General features: G+C 42.4%; 1 protein-coding gene across 1 annotated transcript in view; it reads right to left on the bottom strand.

Annotated features, from left to right (window-relative positions):
* The window catches only part of LOC115113172 (ankyrin-3-like), a 150,882-nt gene extending 141,452 nt beyond the window's left edge, over positions 1 to 9,430 (bottom strand). Inside the window, 1 exon segment of the mRNA XM_065012776.1 lies at positions 8,949 to 9,430. Coding sequence (XP_064868848.1) covers positions 8,949 to 9,068 — 120 coding nt within the window. The 5' untranslated portion in view covers positions 9,069 to 9,430.
* Between the last annotated feature and the right edge of the window lie 15,451 nt (positions 9,431 to 24,881).

Here is a 24,881-nt window from a genome sequence, read left to right as displayed (position 1 = left end):
GAGTTAATAAAGTTGCATCTCTTTTTTGTTTTCTTGAGTAAGGCAGCTCCAAAAGGCAGGTGTTTCAGCCGAGCTCTTTGCTCTCTGTGGTGGTTGGGCGGGCCAGCAGAAAATACGGAGCGGTGCGTCGTGAATGGCTCAGTGTTCTGTCACTCATGGGGACTTTACGTCACTGCCAAGTGTAAGAGCAGACCTATGAAAATTCTAGCCCTTCGGCTGCTGCCATAGAAGTGCCCATTCAAGAAGGCTCAAGGTCATTGGCCACAGATAAAATGACGTCAAATCATGTTATATCTACAGTAGCTTTGATTGGACTGATCATGTCAACATCATACTTTCACAATCTTAGCTAGCAAGCTAGAGAAGCAGTCCTCATCATGAATCAAGTCGACAATCTACTGACAAATCCTTTTTAATTGTTGTCATATGAAGAGTAATAATGAAGAGAAATTATAGACTAAACGTATCGGTGCTCATCGGCCATTGGGCATAAACATTACACAACAAGTTGGAAATCGCAAATTCAACGAGTGGTTTGAAAGGAATCAGTGACAGTGGCTGTGTAGTCCCAAATCTGGGATTAAGGGGCTCTTTTCCAAGTTTAAAATGATAAACTTTCAACATTGGCCATGCTGTCAATGAAGCATTGTTTGTGCCGCGCTCAAAACAACTGTTAACTCGGAGGACAGCCACGCCACCTTTCTGTTTAAGTTAGCCGAGCAAAACAATGTGAGTCCAAAATGTATTGTATGCTGCTTCATAAATTATGTAATATGCCATGGAGATATGTATACTGTAGCTAAGAAACTAATACTAAGTGTATGTTGTGTAGTAAGATGTTAGTAGTCCACGTCTATTTATTAATTTCGCCTAATGTTCTGACTGTTTTACTGTAGCCTATAACCTGTTTTAGAGGAATGTAATCATCGAATATTGTAAGAGCTTTCATTGTCTGTCTATATACCCCCTTTATTTATGCTACGGTTCTAACTTGGTGTACAGGGAGAGCACTGTAAGAACGGCCCATGTTCTGAATTCTGTCAGCGCACATTTCAAAAGTGCTGAACAAATAGTTATATTGACAAACGTTGGGACAGCTGTTGGACAGCTTTATGTAGGCCTTAACAGTTTTTGGGCACCGTTTGTCACCGTTATAGTGCAATTAATGAATTGTTTAGTGTTGTGTTGTGTAATGGCTTCACTTCCATGCATTCCACTTTTATTTATTTTTTGCCCCACCAAGATATACATGCTAAAATTGCCACTGCAGCACAGAACAGCACAAGATAGTTTAGTGGGCAGTGTTATCCACTGCTTTTCTGCTTCTCCTCCTTTCACTGTACTCTCATGTGACACACATTCTAGAAATGTTAACATTTCCATGCAGAATCAAATTACCCCGCAACAAAGACTCTGTTCATTTCATGCTCAATTGCATCCAAGAGAAAACATTATTCATTTCCTGAGGGGTTGTTGTACACAAAACAACGCTTTTGTCCATGCAGTGATACAGCAGTTTGTGTCTGAGACAAAGAGTATTCACACTCTGTGCCACTCATTCTCTCAGAACATTCAAAACCAGGTAATCATATAGTCCAAAAATCTCCAATCAATTCAGTCAGTCTGGTATAGAGCAAGGCACCATAGATATGGAGCAGGTAGAATGGACCCAGCTCTCTATTTCACATGATTTGGCAAGGACCTGTGAATAAGGTGGTACAAATATATAAAAAAAGGAAACATCTATATGGATGGACTTTAAGAGCTGTCAAGTACTAGGAAGAACTAGGATCACAGAACCAAATAGAAAAACAAGCTTTCCATGTTTAAAATAGAACAAAGACTAACCAAATAAATGCTGAAACACTGGATGCCATTTATGTGAGACATACTGACTGTTGTGTGACACCAACACGTGGGGGTAAATAAGGGGGTAGCTGGAGAGACAGAATGCATTTTTCTCTAATCATCAATCTATGTCTTTAATCATCAATCTGTGTCTCTGAGAGAGCTGACTGTGGAGGAGTGTCTGCTCTGTGATTGTCATCGATCTGCACACAACACAGCCCATTTCCAGCCCGTCGGGACACAGAGCTAGGCTCCGACTGGCTGACTCTGCCCACAAAGTGAGGCCTATTTCTGGGGACCAAGGATGGCCAGAGTGGGTGGTAGAACCAGGGTCATAATAAAAGTTCAAATAATCAAATATAGGCCTAGAATCTAAACATTGTTCAAGTGACACAAAAGATAGTGCATATCCTTTGGGATTTTTGTCATTATCTTGCATGGCTCTAGTAGAGATGTTTAGTTAAAAATATTGTATTTATTCCCTCCACCTCGTGGGATGACACAGATCGATTAAGAAGCCAATAACAGACACACACTCTCCATAAGACACACAATAGAGAGGAAGGGTTTGGCTAGAGAGCGAGGGGAATGGGGAGCATGGTCGAGGCTATGTGTGTTCTTGGGGGAGACGGGGACAGGGACGGGATGAAGACGGGGACAGGGGACGGGGGGTTAAGAGCCTGATGGAGGAGGCCTGGCCTTGATACACAGCGGGGGATTAATGAGTGTGACGATGCTGGGCAGGGGGAAGAAAGGGAGGCTGTACAACACACACTCCAGTGCACATCCCCTGCTGCTATGGTTGGTGGTTGGCCCCAACTGGCTGGTGTGTGTGTGTGTGTGTGTGTGTGTGTGTGTGTGTGTGTGTGTGTGTGTGTGTGTGTGTGTGTGTGTGTGTGTGTGTGTGTGTGTGTGTGTGTGTGTGTGTGTGTGTGTGTGTGTGTGTGTGTGTGTGTGGACGTGTTTAACTATACTTGTGTGTGTGTATGAGCGAGTGCATATGGGGGACAATCCTATTGGGGGCGTTTGAGGGGCGGGTGGAGAAGGGGGGTTTGAGGGGCCGTCCTGGAAAGTGCAGGCTGTGGGGGAGGAGGTGGGCTTTAGCTTTTAGCTACTGTTGATGAAAGATGGGGACTCATCACTGCATTAATGTGTGTGTGTATTGTGTGGGGTTGGGAGCTCAACTCTTCAAATGCACAGCATCCCTATGGCACTTCAGCAGCCTATTCCTAATCCTTTCCTTTAGCTCTTCACTACCCATTTCTAGTCGGTTCTAATATTTCCTTTATCCCATTCTCTCCTCTCCTTAGTTCACTACCGCACCCGTCCTTACCTCTCCTTCTTTCCCCTCCTTTTCACCTTTCCAGATCGTCTCCTGTCCTGCCTTCTCTTCTCCTCCACCATCCCCCCCTTCTCCTCTCCTCCTTTCTTGCCCATGTCATCCCCAACCCTGAGCACTTCATTAAACAGCATACATAATAGGAGCCAGGCCTCCCTCCAAGTTTCTCTCCTCTCCCTCTTTTCTCTTTCTCTCTCTGTCTCTTGCTCTCTCTGAGTTCTATAAACACATCATCTCATGCCTTAGGATTGGTTCTACAGTCGCCTACAGGATTGTATGTAGAGCAGCAATGGCTTCAAAGGAAAGGCTATAATGATATTTCCTTAAAAGGCTCTAACCATACTGTCTGTCCTTAAATGTTTATAGTAAGTGGAATGTCTAATGCATATATTGCATTTATAATGTAATAATATGTAGCTGTTACCATGTAGGCTAAGAATGAAAAGACTATGCTATTCTGTTGCTATGTAGGCTAAGAATGAAAGACTATGCTATTCTCTGTGAATTTGACCAAAAGGGAAAATGGCATGCTGATATGTCTTAATAAATTACTAGAGAATAATACAATATACATCTTGGCATTAAAGCTCTCATGTACAATCAAAGTCTGCTACGCCACACACCAAACTGAGAGACTCAGAGTTTATACACACAGCATTAGCATCTAGGCTAATGCTCAATACAGCCTCGGAGACAGAGACAGCCTCTATGAGAAAGAGCAGCAACAGACTACAGGACTACCACTGAGCTGAGAGAAGAGAGGAGGACGCCACTCACCTTCAAATGACCTTAAGGCCTAACATCTCTCTCTCTCTCTGTCTCACACTGTCCAGCTCTGAGATGACACCCAGAACATGGTGGATTTTGACAATAACATGAAAGCTACGCTGGAGCCTAATATTTTTGCAGTAGAATCCTCTGTGTTCTATTCCACTACACCAGATTAATTTCCAGTCACTTCCAATCTCTAGTGTACCATAGAGATGACATGGGTTATGGTGTACCATAGAGATGACATGGGTTATGGTGTACCATAGAGATTACATGGGTTATGGTGTACCATAGAGATGACATGGGTTATGGTGTACCATAGAGATTACATGGGTTATGGTGTACCATAGAGATGACATGGGTTATGGTGTACCATAGAGATGACATGGGTTATGGTGTACCATAGCGATTACATGGGTTATGGTGTACCATAGAGATTACATGGGTTATGGTGTACCATAGAGATTACATGGGTTATGGTGTACCATAGAGATTACATGGGTTATGGTGTACCATAGAGATGACATGGGTTATGGTGTACCATAGAGATGACATGGGTTATGGTGTACCATAGAGATGAGATTACATGGGTTATGGTGTACCATAGAGATTACATGGGTTATGGTGTACCATAGAGATGACATGGGTTATGGTGTACCATAGAGATGACATGGGTTATGGTGTACCATAGAGATTACATGGGTTATGGTGTACCATAGAGATGACATGGGTTATGGTGTACCATAGAGATGACATGGGTTATGGTGTACCATAGAGATTACATGGGTTATGGTGTACCATAGAGATTACATGGGTTATGGTGTACCATAGAGATTACATGGGTTATGGTGTACCATAGTGGGTTATGGTGTACCATAGAGATTACATGGGTTATGGTGTACCATAGAGATGACATGGGTTATGGTGTACCATAGAGATGACATGGGTTATGGTGTACTGGAACGAACTACAAAAATCTCTTAAATTGGAAACACTTATCTCCCTCACTAGCTTTAAGCACCAACTGTCAGAGCATCTTACAGATTACTGCACCTGTACATAGCCCACCTATAATTTAGCCCAAACAACTACCTCTTTCCCAACTGTATTTAATTTATTTATTTATTTTGCTCCTTTCCACCCCATTATTTTTATTTCTACTTTGCACATTCTTCCATTGCAAAACTACCATTCCAGTGTTTTACTTGCTATATTGTATTTACTTTGCCACCATGGCCTTTTTTGCCTTTACCTCCCTTCTCACCTAATTTGCTCACATTGTATATAGACTTGTTTTTTTTTTTTTTTTTTTTTTACTGTATTATTGACTGTATGTTTGTTTTACTCCATGTGTAACTCTGTGTCGTTGTATGTGTCGAACTGCTTTGCTTTATCTTGGCCAGGTCGCAATTGTAAATGAGAACTTGTTCTCAACTTGCTTACCTGGTTAAATAAAGGTGAAATAAATAAAATAAATAAATAAAAATGTAATCTCTATGGTACACCATAACCCATGTAGTAGGACAAACATAGCAGTCTTGTGTAGTCTCCAGTTACGGCTTTAGACGACTGGGCCACTCTATCGATAATTGCAACAATCCCTATTATGGCGTCTCATAGGCCCTTGGAGACTGGATCTATTGCAGTGAGATAGATAGCCATTCAGAATAGGGCAGTATACTGTAGATTGAAGGGTTGAGGACTATGTGTAACAGTCTACTGTTCGCCAGAAATCAATGGCTTAAGACTTTGTAGGTGCCAGCGTATTGAATGCAACTGAACAAAAGCAATCAATGATCAGATCAAATAAAGTGTTTACTTTACTAACCAGGATTGTTAAACTACACTAGCAGCGTAGATGTTCCTGAAAAGCAAAGCTGGGCAGAGGGTTTCAATTTAGCAGTTTAGCATTTAGTTTGATGAGTGGCCTGCCCATTTGACTGATGAGTGCTTTCTCTAGGTCGCAACTGCACCCCTGGGACTGGTCCTGGATCAGCCGCAACACACACAGCAATTATCCTTTAGCGGGTTAAGGAAGGATCATTCTCTCTCTACACATACTGTATCTCTTGTGTTAGATAAGGACTGTTCCTAAATCAGTCTGAATCTGAATCCTCTTACAGCAATCATTTATTTCGGATTAGGATGATAATTATCATTAATTCACGTTTCTGAGTAGAAGAAAGTGCTAGAGCCTACATCATATCACTTCAACATGTGGCCTGACAACAAAACCTGTGATGTTACCATCAGGTAGATTAAATCATGCAGCACTGCTATGTAACAATTACGACCCGGCATTTGGCAGGATTTTTAAACTCACACTTCCCGGCAGCCATCTTGGTGACAATTGTGTAATACTGGGTGGTGTTCCTAATGCCAATCCAATTAGCTTAGGTATGCATGAGTGCAGAATTCATTAACCTCCATCTTTATGGACGGGTAGGGGGGTTGGGGAGGAGGGAAAGACAGGAACGACTGCTCGTTCTGCCTGACAGAGGAATGACTGCTCGTTTTGCTTGCCCCAAAACAGAGGAAAATGAATGAGAATAAGAGAGGGATAGATAGAGAGAGAGAGAGAGAGAGAGAGAGAGAGAGAGAGAGAAAGAAAGAAAGAAAGAAAGAAAGAAAGAAAGAAAGAGAGAAGGAGAGAGAGAGGTAGACAGAGAAGAGAGAGAGAGAGAGAGAGAAAGAAAGAAAGAAAGAAAGAAAGAAAGAAAGAAAGAAAGAAAGAAAGAAAGAAAGAAAGAAAGAAAGGTAGACAGAGAAGAGAGAGAGAGAGAGAGAGGTAGACGGAAAAAGAGAGAGAGAGAGAGGTAGACAGAGAAGAGAGAGAGAGGTAGACAGAGAAAGAGAGAAAGAGAGAGAGGTAGATAGAGAAACAGAGAGAGAGAGAGAAACAGAGAGAGAGAAAGAGGGAGAGGGGTAGACAGAGAAAGAGAGAGAGAGAGAGAGGTAGACAGAGAAGAGAGAGAGAGAGGGAGGGTGGGGGAGACTCCCATTTTGTGAGCTACACGTGCTCAGTCTGGTAAGCGGAAGATGAGTGTCTCCCGTCTCCTTTTCCTGTCTAACACCTACAGGAGTCTCTTCTTACTACTGTTGCTACAACCAAGCTCTAAGAGAATCTCTGAGATAATAGCATTGTAAGTAAAGGGGGTATGATAATCTGGGTAATAAGGTAACAGTGACCCCTCCCTCCCCCTCCTTTGCTTCTAGTATAAGGTCTGGGCTTGATTTGCCTGACCTCTACCATGTTCCCCCTCACTGTGTCTGTGTCAGTGGGAGGTATCTCATTCACTGGCAGGCTGCGATACCCCCATGCACGGCATCTCCTTCGGCGGTGAGAAAGGTTAGTGGTCTCCTCTGCCAAAAACAATCCAACCAACACCTCCACTCCATTAGGCCCATACAACACTGAGTGAAGGCTGATAAGAGAGGCAGGCAGGCTCCTCAGTCAGCAACTTCTCTCTCTCTCTCTCAACTTATTTTTCTCCTCCTCTCTCAACTCCTTCTTTCTCTCTCTCACTCCTTCTCTTTTTTATCTCTCCCCTCTCTATCCTTCTCTTTCTCTCTCCCATCGGAGGCCCACCAGACAGGAGTACTGTAAACAACACAGTCTAAGCTCAGCCAAGCCCATAACGTAGAATAAAAACAGGATAGAAGATAGACTGGATGTTCTGAAGCAAAAAACAACTAGGCGAATGCAGTAGTGCAAAATAAAATGAAAAAGGAAATGTTTGAGGGTTCTGTGTGTTTGTTATTAAAGGCATGTGGTGTGTGTGCATTAAACACATTTCCATTTCTGCTTCTCAACAAAAGGAGCAAATTAGGTGTTGCATTTGTTATGCATTGTATGCATTTGTTTGTGTATATGAAAGAGAAAAAGACATTGAGAGGAAAGAGAGAGAGAAAGTCACAGAGAGAAAGAGGGGGAAAGAAGCATGAGGACAGGACGAAGGGAAAGGGGAAACTGATTATCAGAGTGGAGCCTGCCAAACTTGCACCGATCAATAAATAAAGACGAGCTCCCTCAGCCTCACATGAAATATGAGTCTTTATAATAACGATAATAATGTCTCCTACGGACATCAGGAACAAACACACTCTCAAACACACGCGCAAAGATGATGTACACAAAGATAATGTACACAATTAAAGAAGTTCAGTCAGTCACCTAAAAGGTTTTTGTTAAATAAATCATATTTGTTCATTGTTTATGCTGCGGTCCAATAACATTATCTATGGGCCATAATTAAAACCGACAGATCATTGACAATAAATGTCAGCCTTATTGAATAGATCTCATGGGTGAAATAATTGCATCCAGTCAACATCAAGCAGTGGATGCTTTACCCCACGACGTGTTCTCGCTATTTATGAACTCAAGCTCTTTGTCCAGTAACACCACAGTGATGTGCATACAGCAGGTCAAATAACAAGCATTAAAACACGTGTATCCTCCTCCATCATATGAAACGCTTTGTCATCAATAAATGACATCAATGCACATTATACATGGACGCCTGTGCAGCCATCCAGCCTTACACAGGTGCTCTCAACTGGACAACAACACAACCACATGCCAAGAACAGTACAGAACTCTTTCAATCACTAAGGAACCTGGAATAGTTTGGATCAGTAGAATACCCCCTGTCCACTTTAAAAGCTGTAAGATCAAGGTTCTTTGAATCAGCACACTAAGAGATGCTGATTTTGGAGTAAGGCAGTGGTGGTGATGTAGTATTTGGGGGAGCCCTGTGCTTATGCTGTAAATCAGACAATGCTGTTAGAAATTCCAAGTATAACCTTATCACTGCACACCACAAAGGCCCAGGCAGATACTTTACTAACAGGTGAAATTCAACAAGGTTACACGCACTCGAGCACACACTCAAACACACACATGCTGCATGTGTGTGTGTGTGTGTGCTGCCCATATAAACACAATGGGGATGTGGCTGAGCCGGGAGTCTCGCTCCAGGGATAGTACCTTTCTCTTTTGTTCCCGGGACGCAAGTTTCTTAATTCTCCTTTTCTTTTCTTTCTCATCCTCGATAGCATTGACATCCACGTCCCGGTTCTTCTTCAATGCGGAGGCTGCGTGAGCCATGGCGGAATAAAAACGTTAGAAATCCCAGGGAAGTGGAAGCCAACGATCTCAGAGAAAAAGATAAGGAAAGGGAAAAAGTGTAGGGTTCCGTCCTGACAAGGAGAGTGTCGGAGAATAAGGTTCCCTTCTCAGTTAGGGTGAAAAGATGAGAAACCAGCCCCTCCTGTTTCTGTGTCATCCACTATCAGTGTAGAGGTAGTGTATCTAGAAGCGAGAGAAGAGAAGCCAGATGGAGAGACAGCATCACCAGGCACAGAGGTGAAGAGGAGAGATCCAGTTACTACGGTAACCACCCTGTGTTTCTAGCTGTCCTCTTCACGTTCCCCTCTTGGTCCATGGCGGCACCTGGGTCGGTGCTCCGCGTGGATCTGTATGTGTGTGTGTGTGAGAGAGAGAGAGTGTGAGTGAGTGTCTGAATGGAGTGTGAGGGAGCCAGCTGGGGTAGGCAGGGACGGGGAATGTGAGGGAGAGTGCGGGTGTGTGTACGGCTGTGAGTGTGTGTGTACTTCCCCCAACCCACTAGCTGGAAGTGCCCAAGTGAGAGATGGGATAGGGGAGACAGTGTAGAGGATGGAGGGGGAGGTGGGATGGAGGGGGAGGTGGGATGGCCCTGATGGTAATTTTGTGTCCCACACACACACACACACACACACACACACACACACACACACACACACACACACACACACGCCCGGTGGTAGGAGGGGGAGGAAGTAAAAGACCTATCCAATCATATTCAGAGCTGAGACTTTTTTTCAATTTAACTCTATTATTGTACAAAAGATGGCTGATTGTATAGCTTTTGAATACTATCTGCTGTCTGTGTCTTTTTAAGAATGACAACAATCACTTTTATTGGGTCATATATTATCAGACAGAAAGGAGAAAAGGTCCTAATCACCGACATACTAATGCTTATGCCGACAGAAAACAAATGAATGAAAGCTGGTTTCCTTTCCCCCCCTATACCAGTTCTTCAAATGTGCTGATAAAATAACTGAGATTCTTTGTCCCTACACAGTGGTCATTATGCCATCTGAGGCCAGTGACATTTTGATGGTGGGTGAAATGGGATCAGGGGACCTTTTGTTTCATCAAACATAATGGCTCTTTGTTGAAAAGAGAGACAGAGAAAGATGGAGGAAGGGAGAGAAAGGAGGATGATATCCAGAGCAGACTGGGAGAGAAAGTACAGAAACATGTTATTTACAATGTCATTCAGGTCCACTGCTCACGTCAAACATGGCAACGTGGAAAAGGGAACGGCCATCTTTGTTTTCTGTCTTTGCTTCAACACCTGAGCGCTTGCGCCCCGGTCCTTCACCGGCGCATGCCTGGCTGTTTCTGCCTTTGCTTTTGTGTGTGTGTGACCGTATTTGTATTTGAGAGTAGAAAAGAGAGAAAATAATCATCCCTCTTTCTTGTCAGGAAGAGGGCTGCCACACACACAAGGGACACATAACAGGTTTATTCTCCGGACACCAGCCATGTAACGATATGAGCGTGAAATCCCTTTTCTCTTTTTCTTTTAGCGTCGCAGACACCAGCTTCAGGGGCGGGGCCCTAGCTCCCCATCATACATCAGGGGGTGTCACATTTTGCCACATTATCATGTTGTTGCTAGGCGAGGACCAATGGTGTTGCTTGGGGTGGCTGGTGGTTGAGGAGCACAGAAATGTAACAACACCAGTTGGGGGTTGCATGTAGGAAATCACAAGAAAACCAACCACCATTCCTAAAAATCCTTTCTCAATGAGAAGCATGCAGAGAGACAGAGAGAAAAGGAAATGTTTCCCAAAGGATAAGAAAAGATCATCCATACAATGAAAAGCTTGTGCTGGAATGATATATGAGACATAAATGTCATTTGTACTTGTATGTTGTAATACATAGCCTTTCAGTATGTCATGTAACAGCCTATCATTGTAAAGATGAATATTGAGAAATGCTTGCTAAGTGCATACAACATCCATAACCATTAGACAGACCCATATTCAGTGGTCAAAGTCTCATAGAAGGGCTCGAATAGTCCCAATAGTTTATAGCTGGCATCAGACTAAATCTGTCTACTGTCCAGACTAAAACAACCTTGAGCAGAGCTGGGTTGATTCCAGTGATGGACTTTTAATAGACCCATTTCACCTTCACTCTAGGCAACAAGCCATATCAATACAGCTACTGAACTGAAGAGTTTTAATAGGACAGTAAACGACTCAACAACAACAATAGAGGAAATAGGCTACTTGCTGCTGTGTGCAAATCGATTAGTCTTATGCCGTGTCTTGCCACGTTAACGACAAGTTACTAACAGCTAAATATCTCTATGACAGAGAACGTTCATTTGATGTAAAGGCAACCGTTAAAAAATGATCTACTCTTACTGAAACATGTACTTCGAAGAGTGACAGCTGTATTTAGTCCCTAGCTTGCTGTCTCTCTTATTTTTTTTTGTTCACCATGAATGTGTGATTGCTCCCCTGGGTGTAACAGAAGCGTTCCCTGTTCCCTGTGTTCAGTCTTATTGACCTTTGGACCTCCACAGCCACAACATGTTGTACTGGTGACACCGACCACACAGCCTCAGACAAAGGCAGCAGCGCTGTGCTTCCGTTACAGGCTGAAGTAGGTCGAAGTGAGGTTAAGAGACATTCTCTAAATAGAAAGTGGTGATGACAGCATTCAAAGAGGCATAAAGTTTGTTTCTGACACTGAATATGTTCACAAGGTCTAATTGAGGGAAAGAAGCAAAGGTTCCCTGGTCAAATGCCAGAACTCTCACAGCAAAAACCTAGAGGAAGATACCGGAGTCGCTTACACTTGCTCCATGGGCCCTTTACTAGGACACGTTTCCTTTGTCTTTGGAAGGAAATCATTATGTCAGTATTGTGGGAACTCTATTGTCCAACCTGTGTGTCCACAACAACTCTGTTGCTCGAGGACAACAATGTAAGGTGTAAGGCTATTCCTCAGATACTCACCAAATATAACTGAAAGTGCTCTTAATGCACTTGAATATTGCCATACATTTCAAGATTTAATTGAAAATTAAACACACTAAAAGTTTGATTTATTTAAATCATTCCATTCAATTGTAATAAGAAATGTATAGCTGCAAGCAGGAATGAACAGGGTTCACGGAAAGGACACAAGATCATTTGGATATCAAAGCAAGCATCTGTCATGTAGGAACTATCTTCCTTTATACTGTATGTAATCAGTGAAAGCATTACCATAGTTATCTCTCAATACCACAAAGATGACCCAAGTGAAGTTTAGTCCACATTTTAGTCATTTTGCAGACACTATATTTCCAGAGCGATTTACTGGCACAATTAGGGTTAAGTGCTTTGCTCAAGGACACATCTACAGCTTTTTCACATAGTCGGCTTGGGGATTCAAACCAGCAACCTTTCGGTTATTGGCCCAACGCTTTTAACTTCTATGCTACACATGTCTAGTGCCTCTATGTCTAGTGCTGTAGGTTGGTTATTTTTGAATGCAGGTAATCATTCTCAAATTCATTAGAGGCTAATTTATTGAGTCTATATACCAAATCTGGAGTCAATCTGATTCATGGTTCATGAGAAGAAGATTGTGAAAGTATTTTTACCATTAGCATATGTGCTAACATGCATCTATAGGTACAGTGTGGCCATAATGCAGCAACAACAACCAAAATCTCAAAACAAGAAATCCGATGTTTCTGTGTCAAAAGGTTGTGTTATATTTCAGTCTTCTGTGATGTTATTAAAGTGTCATGTTGGGATGCAAACCAAAAAATGTCATCTCTACATCTGATATGATATAGGTATCTTGTTTTTTTAAGCCCATAACCATGTGTGAGGTGTATACTTTTTTGTTGTTGAGGTGTATACTTTTCTTTCAAAGTAGATTTGTTTAAGACTACCAAGAAACATTCTGTGTGACCCTGAGTTAGCCCACTACAGTAAAAGGTTAAAGACTGACGTAATGAAGTTACACAATAAAATAACAATAACGAGGCTATTTACAGGGGTTACCGGTACCGAGTTAATGTGTGGGGGTACAGGTTAGTCGAGGTAATTGAGGTAATATGTACATGTAGATAGGGGTAAAGAGACTATGCATAGATAATAAACAGCGAGTAGCAGCAGTGTAAAAAAAGGGGGGGGGGGGGTTCAATGCAAATAGGGTGGGTAGCCATTTGATTCTTTGTTTAGGAGTCTTATGGCTTGGGGGTAGAAGCTGTTAAGGAGCTTTTTGGACCTAGACTTGGAGCTCCGGTACTGCTTGCCGTGCGGTAGCAGAGAGAACAGTCCACGACTTGGGTGGCTGTAGTCTTTGACAATTTTTTGAGCCTTCAACTGACACCGCCTAGCATAGAAGTCCTGGATGGCAGAAAGCTTGGCCCCAGTGATGAACTGGGCCATACCAGGCGTTGATGCCTGGTATCGGTCAGGATGCTCTCGATGGTGCAGCTGTAGAACCTTTTGAGGATCTGGGGACCCATGTCGAATCTTTTCAGTCTCCTGAGGGGAAATAAGCTCTGTTGTGCCCTCTTCACGACTGTCTTGGTGTGTTTGGACCATAATAGTTTGTTGGTGATGTGGACACCGAGGAACTTGAAGCTTTCAACCTGCACCACTACAGCTCCGTCAATGTGAATGGGGACGTGTCCGGCCCTCCTTTTCCTGTAGTACACGATCAGCTCATTTGTCTTGCTCACGTTGAGGGAGAGGTTGTTGTCCTGGCACCACATGGCCAGGTCTCTGATCTCCGCCTTACAGGCTGTCTTATCATTGTCGGTGACCGTTGTCTCATCAGCAAACTTAATGATGGTGTTGGAGTCGTACTTCACCACGCAGTTGTGGGTGAACAAGGAGTACAGGGGGGGACTATGCACAATCCTTTGAGGGGCCCCGTGTTGAGGAACAGCATGGCAGATGTGTTGCCTACCTTTACCACCTGGAGGGCGGCCCGTCAGAATGTCCAGGATCCAGTTGGAAAGGGAGGTCTTTAGTCCCAGGGTCCTTAGCTTGGTGATGAGCTTTGCGGGCACTGTGGTGTTGAACACTGAGCTGTAGTCAATGAACAGCATTCTTACATACAGTAGCTGTTCCTTTTGTCCAGGTGGGAAAGGGCAGTGTGGACTGCAATTAAGATTGCGTCATCTGTGGATTTGTTTGGGCGGTATGCGAATTGGAACAGGAACAGTAACTATGGTGGTCTATGGTGGTCTGCTTTGAAATATGTAGGTATTTACATGCTCTGAGTACACATCCTGGTAATCTGTCTGTCCCCGCGGTCTTGTGAATTCTGACCTGTTGAAAAGTCTTACTCAGATCGGCTACAGAGAGCGTGATCACACAGACGTTTGGCACAGCTGGTGCTCTCATGCATGCTTCAGTGTTGCTTGCCTTGAAACAAGCATAAAAAGGTTTTCAAAAATTCCCAAGATGGAGGATATATACACTGAACAAACATATAAATGCAACATGTAAAGGGTTGGTCCCATGTTTCTTGAGCTGAAATAAAATATCCCAGGAATATTCAATACGCACAAAAAAACGCATTTCTCTCAAATGTTGCACACATTTGTTTACATCTCTGTTAGTGAGCATCTCTCCTTTGCCAAGATAATCCATCCACCTGGCAGATGTGGCGTATCAAGAAGCTGATCAAATAGCATAATCATTACACTGGTGCACCTTGTGCTGGGGACAATAAAAGGCCACTCTAAAATGTGCAGTTTGCCACACAACACAATGCCACAGATGTCTCAGGTTTTAAAGGAGTGCGCAATTGGCATGCTGACTGCAGGTATGTCTACCAGAGCTGTTGCCAGATCATTTTATGTTAATTTCTCTACTATAAGCCACCTCCAGAGTCATTTTAGAGAACTTGGCAGTACGTCCAACAGGCCTCACAACCGCAGACCACATGTAACCACGTCAGCCCATGACCTCCACATCCGGCTTCTTCACCTGCGGGATCGTCTGAGACCAGCCACCTGGACTGCTGATGAAACGGAGGAGTATTTCTGTCTGTAATAAAGCCTTTTTGTGGGGAAAAACTTATTGGTTGGGCCTGGCTCCCCAGTGGGTGGGCCTATGCCCTCCCAGGCCCACACATGGATGCCCAGTTAAGTGAAATCCATAGATTAGGGATTAACAAATTTATTTCAATTGAATAATTTCCTTATATGAACTGTAACTCAGTAAAATCGTTGAAATTGTTGCATGTTGCGTTTATATTTTTGTTCAGTATATTAAGTTTCATGCCTTGAAGTCAAATGGGGTAGTGGATATGAAGGTTTAAGAGAGACTGCTTATAACAGCACCACCATAGGCCAATCAGTGACATTCTGTTTTACCAAGTTATTCACTCTCTGCTTGAGTTATTTGACCATGTCAAGGAAAAACTGCTTTGCTGTGAACCCCTAATAAGTGAAATGGTTATTTTTGTGACTCACTATTCTTTGTGGTCACTGGCTTTTCTCAGCTACATAACGAGGGAAACAGCTAATTTTGCTCTCTTTGAAACAGGGTACTTTTTGTTCTTTGTCTATTCTCTGAGTCCCTCTAGTGGTCAATGGTGCAAACAGGCTGGCAAATCGTAAATGTTCTCAGTATGTTGGCTACAGTCACTGCTGACAGATGATGTTTTTGCCTTTGATATCCAGGAAAGCATTGAAGTTCTACACACTCAGTAATTTTTATTAAAGTACGATAAAATATGTATAATACTCCTTGGATTGGGCTTTTCTACAGAACTCTTTAATGAATTAGTTTGGATAACTGTTGGCTGCACACAACCAAATGCAACTCAGGTATGCTGTAATTATAGCTCTGGTTTGAATGGACCACCAGCCACAGAGTAAAGCTGCAGTCGAGGGAAAGAGTTTGAAGGTGAAAGGTTAGTTAGCTTGGACCAAGATACACTTACACATTTAACCATTCGGACCTGAATGGCTTTTCAGATTGGTGGAAAAAGAAAAGAAAGCATGAGAAAGTAAAAAGGCTCAGCGAATGACAGGGAAAGACATAAGATATATTTTGTCAAACCTGAAAATAAAGGAGACAAAAATAAGAGGCTGATGAAAATTAAGGGAACAAAGAAAATGAGACAGCGAGAGGGAGGGAGCGGGGGGGTCAAAATCTAGGCTAATCAATTTTCAGTCAGCCCAAACTCTCTGGTGCAACAATTGCAGTTGTGTTGTATAAATTATGTAGAAACATTCAGGCAATCTCCTTGCTGAGGGTTTTCCCATGATTAACACTTCCACTGTGGTCATCTGGAACTAGATATAGGTCAGGTTCCACTCAACATCTCCTGGAGGCCATTCTTAGTTTTATACATCTTATTGTAATGTCTTCATTTGGAAAGGCGTACACGAATAATGCAATTGAAATTTGACCCAGTTAAAAGCCAGTAACCTACCTAAATGTGTGTCACAATTGGTCCCTTTGAAATCAGACCAAAATGTATTTCCCAGGTTTCCCCACAGAGGGGCAGTTACACAGTATACACACAGCCACTGTAGTCAGCTCCTCAGATAGGGAGGATACATTCTGTTTGTCAGTGACAATGACAGTCTGACATTCAGGTCAGAGTGGTTAAAGGTGTAAGCGGATCTAACAGTGCTGAGCTGAGGTCCAACCTACACTAGACTGTCAGCATCCAGGAACAGAACTAAATAAGCATTGTATAGCCTAATTATCCCAAGGGATAATTCAAGATAATTATCAAATGTAAACATTGGTGGTTGCTCTAAGAGAAATAGTATACCTGAATACCTCAGTGGTGGGCCGTCAGGGCCAGCAAGGCCTTCTCTGCTGGCCTAAACATCATCAGAATATATATATATTTTAAATATATTTTCCCACAAATATGTATTAAAGTATTCCCCAGAGTAAGAGTTATACTCTTCATTTCATAGCTTTCCTCTTGGTTGCACTGCTTCCAGACCCAGGTTGAGATTTGGAGGGCTGGTCTTTATTTTAGATCTATTATCCAATCATATTCAGCCATCATGTGTTGCCAGGGGTCTAAAATCTGCCCTCAGGCCTTCAGAATCAACAGTGTGGGCGCTTGTAGCTTAAAGTGAATGGAAATTCAAATTTAGTGTCAACCAATCAGCTTTAGAGTTGGCTTTTGTACGCCTGCTGGCTGGCTCCAGTGTTACACAGGAGCCAGCTAGCAGGCGTAGTGCGTGCATGTCTTTTGATTGGATTACCAATATTGAGAGGCAGGTCCTATATGGGCAGGTCTCAGAACTAGGAAACTCAGAACTAGGAAACTGAAATTGATTAACAAATTCATTCGCGTACTACTAAGTTGTTTTTTCAACCCACAATGGCGGAAGGAGAAGATATCGATTTGGTCGAGGATATAATTATAACGCCATTCTCAAGACAAACTTTTCAAGATAAGTTAGATATTGTCAGGAGAGGTCGACGCCGACGCCTGTCACAGGCAGGAAAGGGGTTCGTTCGCCACTTTCAAAGTTCCAACTACGAGCGCTATCAATGGCTCACAGGCTCCGAGAAGCACTGCAAACTGTACTGCTGGGAATGCCTATTATTTGCAAGTGATCGATTTGGTGTTTGGAGCCACACTGGCTTTGCAAACCTGAGTTGTCTAACCAAGGCAGCAACGAGACACCAAAGTACGGCTGGGCACTTACAAGCAATGGTCCTTTTGAAAACTTTTGGGGACACCCGAGTGGATCTACAACTCAACGAACAAGTGCGCAGGGCAACGAAGCTGCACAATGAAAAGGTATTGTACTCTTCCCCTGCAATTCTCTGAATAAAAATGTCAATTTCAAGATGACGCAACGCCTGGTTATACTGCGTTTCTGTCTAAATGTATAGTGTCTAGACTCTAGAGCCATGGCATCATAATGATGGTAATAAGAGGTGGATTAATTTGGGTGGGACTGTGTAGGACTTCACTGAAGGCCCAGGCCCCAGGCCCACGGCACGCCACTGGAATACCTAATACCTAGACCTCAGCTTAGCACTGTTAGATCAATGAGATGAAACAAGCACTCAGCTTCAGTTGATTAATAACTATTGAGCATTTCTCTGAACTTCAAATACTAGGTTTAAAAAATGTATGATTCCACACAGGTTTATTTAAAGATTCCTACGGCAATAAAACAGAGGTCCGTTACCTATACCATGGATCATTTCAAAAGAGTCCGGCTATAATCTCTCAACATCTGAATTAATAAAACATGAGACGACATGAAAAAGGCTGAGAGAGAGCGGTAGTCAACTGCACTTCATCTACACATCTACACAATTGATTTCCATAAGGCACAGAAGTAATGTGTTGGGTCCAATTGAATCATAGCCTACTGTCTAGGACAGGCTCTCAGACCAGGATGAGATCATTCTGATGGGAAAACATCAGGGTGCATTAAAACACAAGTCATTACCACAGAAGTCACATCCTAATGATGATCATAAAGAGGATTGTCTGATTGCTTTTCAACTGGAGTCAGAAAAACAAAATGACAGAAGCTGTCAGGCAAGGAGCTGAGTTTATTTAATAGATCAAGGATGGAGAGAGGAGTGAGCTCAGGCAAGCTGAATGTGGATCAAATGGCCACAGGGGTGTGAGGGGTGCGATGGGCATGTTGAAGAGTACAGTGGTTAGAGTACAGTCAGCAGTGTAGGCCAGAAGGGAGGTGGGTCACAACCCCACCACTCCATCCACTCACGACCCTGACCAACACCCCAGGGGAGAGCTGTTTACCCCTGCACTCAGGTACCTCTCAGAGAGCATTTCTCCATGGCGACTGGTCTCTACAGTATGACAACAGTCACCAAACAAACAGTCACAAAACATCAGAGTCACAGCGGGGACCAGGCACTGTCACCAGGGTACACCAGGGAACCTTTTCACAAAGGAGTATTAGGCAAACAATGGTTGACATGACAATCCAAGCCCAATTTGGTCATTACCACCTCAGCTCCACTGTGTGGAATCCATATTATAACTGAGCCCAGTCCAGTCCATCCATCCATTACCACCTCAGGTCCACTGTGTGGAATCCATATTAAAACTGAGCCCAGTCCAGTCTATCCGTCAAGTTGCTGTAGAAGTACTGTAGAAGTACTGCTGTAGAAGATTCTTCAGCAATGCATCTGTTATGCACATACTATTCAGGAACATATTTATTTTGAGTATACGGAAAATGTTTCAGACAATCAATTCATACAGTAGAATACTATTGTTCAGACAGGCCTTTGGAAACAGTCACACTATAGGGAACAGTTTATTGCAATGGGGAGGATGCCACATGCTATGTAATTGCATTCATTTTGAATTGATAACTGAAGTTGGTAGCTACATGACATAACGCAAAATGGTGCAGATTTTAGCCACGCTGCACTGAGTTTTGGAGGCACATCAAACATAAGCAGAGCATAGCACCTTCCTCTTTGCGTACTGTGCATAGCACAAGTCACTAGCACCATATGTGTGTGCCCATCAGTGGGTCGCAATGCCATATGCCTTTTTCTGCTGGTGTAATGCTTTCTCTGTGCCAATCATCTCTCTGCTTCTGAATGGGACTCTTCATTTGTACGAGTTAGGAATGGTGTGTGTGCCTAAATGTGTGTTTGAAAGTGTGCTTATTTGACAAATTAATGTATTCACGTTTATGCCAGTGTTTGTGCATGATTGCAGACATTTAGTTTGTGAGAGTGTGTATTTGTGAAAATGTGTGAGCGTGTGTGCATGAATTAGTGCAAGTGTACTCTTACCAAATCTATTACTCTTATAAGCTTGTTTAAGCCAGTGGCCAGTGGAATATCTGGAGTTCAGTTTCCCATCACAATGGGATCACGAGTGGTGACAAGTCAAGAGACCTCGGGGAGCCTCTCTCCCTCCCGCTCCCATTCTCTCCCATATCAGTGTATCAGCACATAGCAAACAGTTGGGCAGCACTGCAGGGACACAGAGAACTCCTGAACTACACACTGTGCGCATGCACATGGGCACACACAGCTTTTTATACGTGAATTTTTACACACACTCAAGCCCCCTGTACCATTTACTCCTCTCCATAGAGGAAAGGTCATATCCCATTAAGGTTGTGTTGGTTGGGGTGACGTTATTAGACTAACAGTTGAAAGCAGAAGTTGGGTGTATCTAAAGATTACACTTTGAAGTTTATTTATATATATATATATATATATATATATATATATATATATACAGTACCAGTCAAGTTTGGACACACCTACTCATTCCAGGGTTTTTCTTTATTTTTACTATTTTCTACATTGTAGAATAGTAGTGAAGACATCAAAACTATGATATAACACATATGGAATCATATAGTAACCAACAACGTGTTAAAGAAATCAAAATATATTTAATATTTTAGATTCTTCAAAGTAGCTACCCTTTGCCTTAATGATGTCACAACACAACTGATTGGCTCAAACCATTAAGAAGGAAAGAAATTCCACAAATGAACATTTAACAAAGCACACCTGTTAATTGAAATGCATTCCACCTCTTGAAGCTGGTTGAGAGAATGCCAAGAGTGCGCAAAGCTGTCATCAAGGCAAAGGTGGCTACTTTGAAAAATATCAAATATAAAAAATGTGTTTAACACTTTTTTAGTTACTACATGATTCCATATGTGTTATTTCATAGTTTTTATGTATTTACTATTATTCTAAAATGTAGAAAATAGTCCAAATAAAGAAAAACCCTGGAATGAGTAGGTGTGTCAAAACTTTTGACTGGCACTGTGCATATATACATACACAAAAATAAATAAAAAATATCACAACATAATATCCCTTCCCTCTCACACCCTCGTATATCCCCTGTTGGCCAAAATTCTTACTCCTGATAAATAGAAGGCAACTGTTCAAAAAAGAAAATTAAAGGCTGCCATCTCAAGAAATGTTTTCAGTACAACCTCTCAAAGTGTATACATTTTTTTGTAAGTGTAGAAAAGACATGAAATGTTTCAACGAGGATGATACAGTGGGAGGTTTGGACGATTTTCAATTAAACCAGATCTGCCGGCGGGCTATGAGGGAAGCAAACGCTACAGCGTCTGCTATACTTTTAGTGAGACTAGGCAACAAAGATGGAACTCCTTTGATAGCTATATTAAATATTTAATATAGCTATCAATAGACAAGGCTGCAGGTCAATATCTACAATTTTAGAGAGAGTATTAACAAAAGATGACCAATACTCAGACAGCTTAGAACATTAATAAAACATGTTGGTGTGGTCTGCTGGAGTGATTTAACATATATCACGTCATTTGTGTCTGGGAGGAATTTACTACGTTTTTCTTTGGTGTAGTGAATTCTGTGCAAGACCTTGAACTGAATTAAACTTAACCGAGCACGCAAGAATGTGGAGTTAACCCTAAGAAGGGCCTCCTCCCACCAGTCTTCTGGAAGGCCAAGTTCACTACCCCAATCTGTCTTGATTTTGTTTATTGGAGAGGGTTCCGAGGAAAGCATAATGTCATATAATCTAGGAATCAGACCTTGCCGAATCCACGGCAGGGACAAAACATCTTCTAGCAACGTCTTGGGAGGTAGTTGAGGAAAGGTGGGAAAATGAGAGGGAACACAGTTAAATGCATGAAAATAGCAAAAAAAGATTTGAATGAGCAAGATTATAATTTGGTTCCGAGATAATTAAAACTGGCAAACTTCCCATCTAAAAATAAGTATTTGAAACATACCAAACCTCTCTCTTGCCACAAAACAAAAGCCTGGTGGAATTTGGAGTGTACAAATAGATGGTTGTTACAGACAGGGCTGAGAAGAGTCTAAAATGTTGACGAAATTGTCTCCAGATCTTCAAAGTAGAGCGCACAATAGGGTTTCCAGTAAACTTTGAAGGACACAAGGACAGTGGGGCACAAGTAAGAGCAGAAAGGGAGGATGATTGGCAGGAATGTGCTTCTAATGAGCACCATACCTTAATCTTTTTAATATTGGCTGCCCAATAGTAAAGCAGTACATTTGGAAGTGCCAATCCTTCATCTTGTCTCCTTCTTTGAAGTATTGCTCTATGTATCCTAGGTCCCAGATAAAATGACTGATGAGCCTATCCAACTTGATTTTAAAAAATTGGAAGAAAGATCGGAAGACACTGAAAAGGGTATAGAAACCTAGGTAAATGTTCATTTTAACAGATTGGATTCTGACAGCTAAGGAGAGAGGAAGACTATCCCAGCGGTGTAAGTCTGCTTTAACTGGTGTGACTAGACTTGCAAAGTTAGTTTTATGGAGGGTAGCCAGACAATGTGTTATATTCACACCTAAATAGGAAAAACCAGAGGGTGACAGATGGAAACGCAGGGATCCAGGGGACATTTGCTTCGCAGCGGAGTTGATCGGAAAACATTCACATTTCTAAATGTTCAATTTTGTAACCTGATAATGATCCAAATGTGTTTAAAATATGCAGTATATTAACAACAGAGTTCACAGGGTTAGTGATGTATAGTAGGTGATCATCTGCCTACAGTGACACTGTGTTCTTCACCAGCTCGGTGGATTCCAGTGAATCATGATGATAATTTTAAGGCCAAGGAAAGTGGTTCAATCACAAGTGCATAAAGGAGTGGGGACATAGGACACCCTTGACGGGTCCCTCTGGAGTGTACGCTAGCCGTAGGAGCAGAATAGAGCAGATGTATCCATGAGATGAAATTGAACCAAATCTTCCCAAAATCTGAACCAAATATATATTTTTTAAATTGTATATTAAATTGTATATAATTGTATATATATATATATATATATATATACAGTTGAAGTCGGAAGTTTACATACACTTAGGTTGGAGACATTAAAACTCGTTTTTCAACCACTCCACAAATTTCTTGTTAACAAACTATAGTTTTGGCAAGTCGGTTAGGACATCTACTTTGTGCATGACACAAGACATTTTAACAACAATTATTTACACACAGATTAATTCACTGTATCACAATTCCAGTGGGTCAGAAGTTTGCATACACTAAGTTGACTGTGCCTTTAAACAGCTTGGAAAATTCCAGAAAATTATGTCATGGCTTTAGAAGCTTCTGACAGGATAATTGACATCATTTGAGTCAATTGGGAGTGTACCTGTGGATTTATTTGAAGGCATACCTTTGCCTCTTTGCTTGACATCATGGGAAAATCAAAAGAAATCAACCAAGATCTCAGAAAAAAATGGAAGACCTCCACAAGTCCGCTTCATCCTTGAGAGCAATTTCCAAATGCCTGAAGGTACCACGTTCATCTGTGCAAACACTGACCCTCTGGAATAGTACGCAAGTAGAAACACCATGGGACCACACAGCTGTCATACTGCTCAGGAAGGAGACTGTTCTGTCTCCTAGAGATAAATGTACTTTGGTGCGAGAAGTGCAAATCAATCCCAGAACAACAGCAAAGGACCTTGTGAGGATGCTGGAGGAAACAGGTACAAAAGTATCTGTATCCACAGTAAAATGAGTCCTATATTGACATAACCTGAAAGGCCACTCAGCAAGGAAGAAGCAACTGCTCCAAAACCGTCATAAAAAAGCCAGACTATGGTTTACAACTGCACATGGGGGAAAATATCGTACTTTTTGGAGAAATGTCCTCTGGTCTCATGAAACAAACATAGAACTGTTTGGCCATAATGATCATCGTTATGTTTGGAGGAAAAAGGGGGATGCTTGCAAGCCGAAGAACACCATCCCAACCGTGAAGCATGGGGGAGGCAGCATCATATCAGCCGGGCTAGACAATCTGGACCCTTTCTTTCTAAAATGATCTGCCGAAATTGTTGCCACCCCTATTACTAGCCTGTTCAACTTCTCTTTCGTGTCGTCTGAGATTCCCAAAGATTGGAAAGCAGCTGCGGTCATCCCCCTCTTCAAAGGGGGGGACACTCTTGACCCAAACTGCTACAGACCTATATCTATCCTACCATGCCTTTCTAAGGTCTTCGAAAGCCAAGTCAACAAACAGATTACCGACCATTTCGAATCTCACCATACCTTCTCTGCTATGCAATCTGGTTTCAGAGCTGGTCATGGGTACACCTCAGCCACGCTCAAGGTCCTAAACGATATCTTAACCGCCATCGATAAGAAACATTACTGTGCAGCCGTATTCATTGATCTGGCCAAGGCTGTCGACTCTGTTAATCACCAAATCCTCATCGGCAGACTCGGCAGCCTTGGTTTCTCAAATGATTGCATCGCCTGGTTCACCAACTACTTCTCTCATAGAGTTCAGTGTGTCAAATCAGAGGGTCTGCTGTCCGGACCTCTGGCAGTCTCTATGGGGGTGCCACAGGGTTCAATTCTTGGACCGACTCTCTTCTCTGTATACATCAATGAGGTCGCTCTTGCTGCTGGTGAGTCTCTGATCCACCTCTACGCAGACGACACCATTCTGTATACTTCTGGTCCTTCTTTGGACACTGTGTTAACAACCCTCCAGGCAAGCTTCAATGCCATACAACTCTCCTTCCGTGGCCTCCAATTGCTCTTAAATACAAGTAAAACTAAATGCATGCTCTTCAACCGATCGCTACCTGCACCTACCCGCCTGTCCAACATCACTACTCTGGACGGCTCTGACTTAGAATACGTGGACAACTACAAATACTTAGGTGTCTGGTTAGACTGTAAACTCTCCTTCCAGACCCATATCAAACATCTCCAATCCAAAGTTAAATCTAGAATTGGCTTCCTATTTCGCAACAAAGCATCCTTCACTCATGCTGCCAAACATACCCTTGTAAAACTGACCATCCTACCAATTCTCGACTTTGGCGATGTCATTT

The sequence above is a fragment of the Oncorhynchus nerka genome, linkage group LG28, assembly GCF_034236695.1.
Source record: "Oncorhynchus nerka isolate Pitt River linkage group LG28, Oner_Uvic_2.0, whole genome shotgun sequence".
Lineage (NCBI taxonomy): Eukaryota > Metazoa > Chordata > Actinopteri > Salmoniformes > Salmonidae > Oncorhynchus > Oncorhynchus nerka.
Note: the sequence above shows the minus strand (reverse complement) of the source record. Positions and strands in the feature narration are given on the sequence as shown.